Source organism: Fukomys damarensis, unplaced genomic scaffold (assembly GCF_012274545.1).
Source record: "Fukomys damarensis isolate Sample0158 unplaced genomic scaffold, DMR_v1.0_HiC HiC_scaffold_11, whole genome shotgun sequence".
NCBI lineage: Eukaryota > Metazoa > Chordata > Mammalia > Rodentia > Bathyergidae > Fukomys > Fukomys damarensis.
Window position 1 is genome coordinate 15,542,991 of NW_022900923.1, and position 8,140 is coordinate 15,551,130.

The 8,140-nt window shown below is 44.1% G+C and overlaps 1 protein-coding gene across 1 annotated transcript in view; it reads left to right on the forward strand.

Moving 5' to 3' along the window:
* The window catches only part of Eef1aknmt (eEF1A lysine and N-terminal methyltransferase), a 23,833-nt gene extending 15,699 nt beyond the window's left edge, over nucleotides 1–8,134 (forward strand). The window contains exons 7-8 of the mRNA XM_010644995.3: nucleotides 5,900–6,031; nucleotides 7,665–8,134. Coding sequence (XP_010643297.1) covers nucleotides 5,900–6,031; nucleotides 7,665–7,939 — 407 coding nt within the window. The 3' untranslated portion in view covers nucleotides 7,940–8,134. The remainder of the gene's footprint in view (nucleotides 1–5,899; nucleotides 6,032–7,664) is intronic.
* The last annotated feature ends 6 nt before the right edge of the window (nucleotides 8,135–8,140 follow it).

The window sequence follows — 8,140 nt, forward strand, 5'->3', positions numbered from 1 at the left end:
GGATTATAACTTCTCACATCTTGTAATTCAGTGGGTGTACACAGAGGGAAGGATTGTAACTTCTCACATCTTGTAATTCAGTGGGTGTACACAGAGGGAAGGATTGTAACTTCTCACATCTTGTAATTCAGTGGGTGTTTTGACCATGCCTCTGGCTTTACCTTCAGGTGCCCTTTCTGTCTGTGGGTGGGGACATTGGAGTCCGGACTGTTCAGCACCAAGACTGCAGCCCCTTGAGTGGCGACTATGTCATCGAGGATGTGCAAGGGGACAACAGGCGATACTTTCGGCGGCTGATCTTTCTCAGCAACAGGAATGTGGTGCAGTCGGAGGCCAGGTTGCTGAAGGATGTGCCTCACAGAGGTGAGGTGTCACAGGCATGGTGGGACCTGGGTGGTCATGGCCTGGGCTCTTGGCTTGGGGTCTCCATTGTGGTAGTGTGGGTGAGCAGCAGGAGAGCAGGAAAGTGTTCTGTAGCTACAAATCAGTACCGGATGCTTCTGTAAAAAGCCGGTGGTTCTGACAAGAACAGGACCATCTATCTGTTCAGTATGATGGTGAGGGAGCAGTTGAGGGGAAGTAGAGCTGGCCTTCTATGGGATCTCCACCCTTCCTCCGTTTCCTTTTCCAGATGCTATGTAGTATTGTCCGCTTAGCATGGTGGGAAGATGACAGGTGTTGGTGACAGGCAGTTCCCTGGCTGTCTGTGCCACTGACTGATCCTGGGTCTGTTGACTTACCTATTCAGGTACTCAGTTCTGCCGCGTGCCAAGAATGGGAAAGATAAAATTGTTAGAAGAACACAAAGATCAAAAGTCCTGGTTCAGGGCTGGGGACTTAGGTCAGTGGTTCCACCACCTGCCTCGCAAACGCAAGATCTCGAGTTCGTTCCCTGGTACCAAAACAAACAAACAAACAAACAAACAAAAATTCCTGGTTCAATAATTGGCATAGAAAAGGGACTTAGTAACTACATCTTCTGTAAAAGAATTTATGAGTAAACTTTGCTCCTACTCATTGAGTTTTCCAAGGTGTTTTTGTTTTGATTTTTAATGGTACTGAAGATTGAATCCAGCAGTGTTCTCCCACTGAGCTACATTCCCAGTGCTTTTGATTTTTAACTTTGAGACAGGGTCTTGCTAAGTTGCCTGGGCCAGCCTCAAATTTGTGATTCTCCCAAGTAGCTGGGATTCCAGGTGTGTGCCGCTGCACCTGGCTGAGTTTTCCTAGATTTTTGAGTGCGCTTTTGCCACTTTCCTTTCCCAACTCTTTGGAATCCAGTGGTGTACGTTGAATGTTAAAATAACCTTCTCAGGGAGAGGGGACGCTCTGATTTGTAGTTTGCTAACTTCTGTGATAGAAATATTCCCTCCATGGTCAATTTTGGGCTGTGAATATGATGTCAACCAGTTTGTAATATTCTTATATATTTAACACCTGGTTCTCAAGTCTGGCCAAGTCATGGCTGCTGGTAACCCTTGCTTTGCAAGAATTATCGTAAGAAGTATAGGACTTCATTAGTCTGAATCTCTCATTTAGCCCAGAAGAAACGGAAAAAGGACAAGAAGAAGCGGGGGTCTGTTGAGACTTCTGAGGACCTCCCTCCAGCCCCAGGACAGTCCATTGATATTAGTTACCTATGCTGTGAACACCATAAAGCCATGATTGCCGGCCTTGCCCTGCTGAGAAACCCGGAGCTGCTTCGGTGCGCGACTGCCTTCACAGTAGACAGTGTGTAAGATTATGGACGTAGATGAGTTGCTTTGTAGTTTGAGAATAATGACTATAAACTCACAAATGCACATATATACTTTCTTTATTCCAGCTATCTTCTAAGTTAAACGAGCATCAACATAATTTTTTTTTTAAGTGGTGCCAGGCGTTGAACCTAGGGACTTTGCACTGAACTACATCCCCAGCCCTTTTTCATTTTTATTTTGTGACAGGGTCTGAGTCACTAAGTTGCCCAGGGTGGCCTCAAACTTGTGATTCTCCTGCTTCAGCCTTCCTGCACTACCATTGCCAGTTCATTCATGTAACTTTTACCTCAACGTGTAATCTTTTTTTTTTTTTGGTTCTGGTGATCAAACTCAGGACCTTGCGCTTGTAAGGCAGGCAGCGGAACCACTGAGCTAAATCCCCAGCCCTCAATGTGAAATCTTGAAATGATTACAAGTGTTGGTGATTAAATTTTTTTTCTTCTGTTCATTTCTTTTTAAAATTAAGATACAGTATTATTCAGTGAGATATGTAAAGGACCCAGGTTTTAAATTGTTCAGCTTGATGATTACATACATATGTATATATTTATACGCGTGTTAACTAGATGGTTCACTTAAATTTCATATTTCTTTGCCTTTGGATAATGTGTGGCTTTTCAATAGTGTTTTTTGCTTTTTGTTTTTTTGTTTGTTTGGTTGATTCTTGAGTACCAGGGATCAAACTCAGGACCTTGGACTTGTGAGGCAGGCACAGTGCCACTGAGCTAAATCCCCAGCCTTTTTTCAGTAGTGTTTTATTTGAGCATGAGATATAATCCTTGAATTTCTATGTAAAGAATCTTTAATATATTTAGTGCACTGATTGGCCTCTCAGTAATAACGGGCTTGGCACTGACCACTTTAGCAAATATGTTCAGATTTCTTTTTACACCTACGACTGTCTTCAGCTGATATCCCCAAGTATGCCTCATTGGAGCATCTTGTAGTTTCAGTCTTTCTTGGTGTTAACATCTCCATGTTGCAGTTCTTAAATTTATTGAGTCTGCCTCCTTATAGTGATTCTTTTGTTTCTTGTCTTCCTTTAGTCTCCCTGTAGTTACTATGGTTTCTCTGCTCAGGGCTGGGGCCTTGTTTTCCTATGGTTTATGCTCTTAGATGGGCTCCCCTTGCGTGGTAGGTCTGTCTTAGAAGGTAGTTATGGCCTTTTGAGTCAAGAGCCAAGTGAGGGCCATCACACGTGTACTGCCTTGTCATCATGAATAAAATTGTTTGGCCATTGCTGCTCCATTTCTTGGGTTGGGATGTTTATCTAGTAACTCTTATGGGACTTTTGATACTTCATCACCTGCTTTGAGATCTTTATATGCCAGAGTAACAGAACGTTGATTTATCTTCTGGATCAAGTCAGCATGAAGCCAAAGTTGAATTTTAAGATTTCAGTGAACTCCTATATTCTTGGAATGGGACAAAGGAGACCAGGTCCTTCAGTCTTGCATCCTTGAACAGAGTCAACAGTCTAACTTCTTCTTTTGTCTGCCCAGAGGCTGGTGTAAATCTTTACAGTCAGCAGGCAAAATGATGCTTTTTTCTTTTATTACAGAGACCCCACTGGCATTGTTGGTAGTGGGCCTGGGTGGGGGCAGTCTCCCTCTCTTCATCCACGATCATTTCCCCAAGTCCCGCATTGATGCTGTGGAGATTGACCCCTCCATGTTGGAAGTGGCCACTCAGTGGTTTGGCTTCTCGCAGAGTGACCGGATGAAAGTCCACATTGCAGATGGCCTGGACTATATTAGCAGCTTGGCAGGAAGAGAAGGTACTGCTGTGGTTGCATCTGGGGGGTGTTGGGGAGATTGTCCTAAGGTTGTCAGGCCCTCAGGAGCCTCTAGAGTTCATTTCTATCAGGAGGCATCAGCATCATTCCAGGCTCTGTTCATTTTGTTTGCATGTTTATTCATACATGTAGGGTGTCAGCTCTATCCTTAGCACTGTGCTAAGGGTGTAGCAACAAATAAAACAGACCTACCACTTCACCATTCCAAGGAAGTCGATGTAGCTAGGTGTAGAAGAGGGAAAAAACGGGGTGTGTGTGTGTGTGTGTGTGTGTGTGTGTGTGTGTGTGTGTTGGGAGATGTTTCTTGTAAAAATACCTTGGCTGGATGTGAGGTCAGAAATATAGTAAAACAACATGCATGTAGATCAGACATTGTTAACCTAGGGGCATTTGTCTGCAAACATATTTTTGGTTGTCACAAAATCGTGTGGGGGAGGCATGCCAGTGGCATCCACTGAATAGAGGCCAAAGGTGCTGCTAAGCATCCTCTCATGCACAGGACGGCCACTGACGACAAAGAATTATCTGTCTCAGTGTCAGAAACCCTGATGCAGATGTTACTTAGTGGGATTTTGATAGCCTTCCTGCTACTAGAATCACAGTAACATTTTGCTGTAATACTTTGTACCACAGACTGAGAACAAAAGGTACATTAATTTTCTGCAAAATGCTAGAGATGAGCTCCTCTGCTTTTTTTGCAACTTTGTATATAGATGCACAGGCTCCCAGTGACTTTGGGCCCTGAGGAAGAAATCAGGTTGGTTCCATTCTGCTTTGGAGCACTGGTCTGTGCCACTCTATGTTTTTTCCTGAATTAGAATGTCTTCCAGGAGTTGTGTAGCATACCAGGAAGTCTGGAGGGTATGTTTTGGGACTGGGATGGACAAATAGTGGCCTTCATTTTAATTGCAGACTGAGCTTAACCGTATCAGTTTTTCAGATTTCCTCAATAAGAGCAGCTGGTGGGTCTAGGCCCAAGATAGCTAACACATCAGAGGCATCTACCTTCTGCGCCAAGCATAATGGTAATGGTGCTGCTGCTGTTATTATCTATAGGTTAGTTTTAGATGGTCCTAGCCATCTTCTCTAACTACCAGAACTTTCTTTCTTTCTTTTTTTTTTTTTTTGGTACCAGGGATTGAACTCGGGTCCTTGTGCTTGCAAGGCAGGCCACTGAACCGCTGAGCTAAATCCCTGGCCCTACCAGAACTTTCAGATTACTAGAAGGCTCAAGGCTAAAAGTATGGGCCATCTTTTCCCTTGGACTTTCGTGAGCTGGCACGTTTTCTTATTAAGTGACCAAAATCAGGGATAGTGGCATAGTCAGTGGTAGAGAACACTTGCCTAGCATGTCTGATCTCCAGAGGGATTGACAAATACACACACACACACACACACACACACACAAACCCTTAGTTATATCTGTGCTGTGAACAGTAACAGGCATGCAGTATTCCTGAAGAAGTACTGATTGCTGAATCATCATTAGCACACCCTTAGAATTTTCTAGAAACATGAGTAGCATTCCAGCCTTCTCCCTTGTAAAAACTTAACATTATAGGAAGGAGCAGATTCAGGTCGACATCTACTCATGTAACAGTGTCTTTTCTTTCTTGAGCCAGCCCTTTTTCCAGTAGTAGAGATATATTGACTCAGGTTTCAGGACATTTTCACCTGTGAGGGAACATGTGCTATTTCCAGAGTTAAGTTATTATATGCTGGGTCGGCCCTTAAAGGCCCAGTCAGCTGCTTTGTCTGCATCAGTGATTTTCGACTCTGTACTTTTAAATTAATTAATTAATTAATTTTGAGACAGGATCTCATTATGTAGTTCAGGCTGTCCTTGAACCTCCTGCCTCAGCCTCTTAAATGCTGGGATCACAGGTGTGTGCCTGGCTTGTGCCTTGAATTACTTGGAAAGCTGAAGAAAAATGTCAGACTTCCATCTCCCTCCTGTCTGAACCCTGTTACCTATGCCAGGGTTTTTGATGTAGTTGGTCAGTAGTAGAGCCCACATATTCTGAAGTGCTTAGAAACTTTCCAAGGTGATCCTGATGCTCTGCAGGGTTAACAAGTACACGTGGAGCATGTACTATTCTCCATTAATCTGTACCTTTGGATGTTACTTTAGAATGGGGAAGGCCTCATCCTTCCGGTGGGACAGTTTAAACTGATGACAGGGACTCCCCTGGACTGCGACCTTAACAGACAAACTATACTCCATTCGTTATTCTTGTGATTTTGTCACCCTTGTCTGCTGCAGGTCTCAGAGCGGGCCTGGTGTAGGGAGGTGATGAGTTACTCTGTTCAGCAAAGACAAAGACTCATTTGTTTTCTTTCGTAGCAAGAACTCACTACGATGTCATAATGTTTGATGTAGACAGTAAGGACCCAACGCTGGGAATGAGTTGTCCGCCCCCAGCCTTTGTGGACCAGCCTTTCCTGCAGAAGGTCAAAAGCATCCTGACTCATGAAGGTATGGATAACTGAGGGTTGGAGAGGGAGGACGGAAGCAGCCTTTAAAAAATATTATCTTTAATAAAATATATAAGTAAGTATGTATAACTTGATCAGTTCTCCCAAATTGAGTACATCTATGTAGCAGGACCAAACACCAAATTGAATACATCTGTGCAGCATTCCAGAAGTTTAAGCCTTTTTCTGTAGCTCATTTTCCTCCCACAATCAGTCACTACTCTAGCTCTGTTGCCACAGCTTAGTTTTGCTTGTCTTTTCCTTTTCTTGTTTTTCTTTTTCTTTTTCTTTTTCTTTTTCTTTTTCTTTTTCTTTTTCTTTTTCTTTTTCTTTTTCGGTACTGGGGATTGAACTTGGGTCCTTGCGCTTGTGAGGCATATGGCAGGAGCACTGAGCTAAATCCCTGGCCCAGTTCTGCTTGTTTTTGTCCTTTACATAGATAGAATCATATGTCATATACTCTTCAAGCGTTTTTGTGCAACGTGCTGTGAGATTGAGCCACAACGCAGGATTTCCATCGTTCATTTTTATTGCCATTCATATCGTGTTAGTAAACCACTGTTAACATATCCATTGTCACTACTGATTTTGGGGTTGTTTCCTCTTTGTGGGTATTGGAAATAGTGCTGCCATTGCCATTCTAATACAGGACATTGGGTGAAATACGTTTGCAGGTTTCAGGCGTGTGTTGTATACACAGGGCTGTAACTGCTGCATCACAGGCCACGCGGATGTTCAGCTTTTGTAGATCCTGCCACACAGTTTCACAAAATGGTTGCAGCAGTTTACATTCCCACTAGCTTGGTAACAGTGGCTACCACTTGAATGTTCCCTGTGTGTCCTGGCCTGGACCATGTGTTACTTAATCTTCATAGCAGCCCATTTTCAGATGAGGAAACTGATCAAGTGACTTGCCAGGGTGACACTTGATAACATTTGGAACTCCAGCCCAGGAGGTCTTTGTCACTTGAAAGGTGGACCGCTTTGGTTTTTTTGTTGAGACAAGGTCTCACTATGTAGTTGAGACTGACCTGGAACTCACTGTGTAGCCCAGGCTGGTCTCGAACTCACAGCAATCCTCCTGCCTCAGCCTCCCGAGTGCTGGGATTACAGACGCGCGCCACCATGCCGGGCTTGAAAGGTGGACCTCTTGATCTCTATGTTCATGGCCAACTAAATGCTTTGCTTTGCTCTAAGGTTCTGTAGTGGGCTGGGTTGATTTAGAAACTCATTTGCAGGATGACAAGGTAATTTTGGCCTTCTCATTGGTTAAAAGATACTCCATGACCTGTATGTCAAAAATGAAACATCCTTATGGAATAAGTAGAATTTTCTTTCTTGGTGATATTATTTCTTTCTCAAAACCGTTCTTTGGGAAGGGAAGGCATACAAAATGGTAATGTGTTTGCACAGAAGTAAACCTGAAGTTTTCTTCTGGTTCACATGTTTCACATACTTTTCTCTTTGTACCTTTACACTGTGTGGTCTCCACGAACTCACTGTTGCTGTAGTTGTGTTTTCCTAGTCCACTGGCCTTTCTGGGTCAGAAATTGGCCTTCTCCTGGGAGCTGATCCTTTTCTCCAATATGTCTCCTGAACTGTGGTCAGTCCACTCTTTCTTCCCCACCCTGTAGGTGTCTTTATCCTGAACCTTGTGTGCCGAGACTTAGGGCTCAAGGACTCAGTGCTGGCTGGACTCAAGGCGGTGTTTCCTCTCCTGTATGTCAGGCGAATTGAAGGAGAAGTGAACGAGATACTGTTCTGTCAGCTGCGTCCTGAGCAGAAGCTTGCCATGCCAGAGCTCCTGGAAATGGCCCAGGCCTTGGAGCAGACCCTGAGGAAGCCTGGGAGGGGCTGGGATGACACATACGTCCTATCAGATATGCTCAAGACTGTGAAGATTGTGTAATTGCTGAGGCCATAGAGTCCTAAGCTTCCTGCCCAGACTATTGGACTCCTGGCCTGCGAGAAACTGAAGACCTACAATGCACAGTACTTTACTTGGCACTGGGGATTGAATTCGGGACCTTGTGCTTGCGAGGCAGGCGGCGGCACCACTGAGCTAAATCCCCAGCCCTGTAGTACTTTTAAAAGCTGTGTTTTTCCTTGG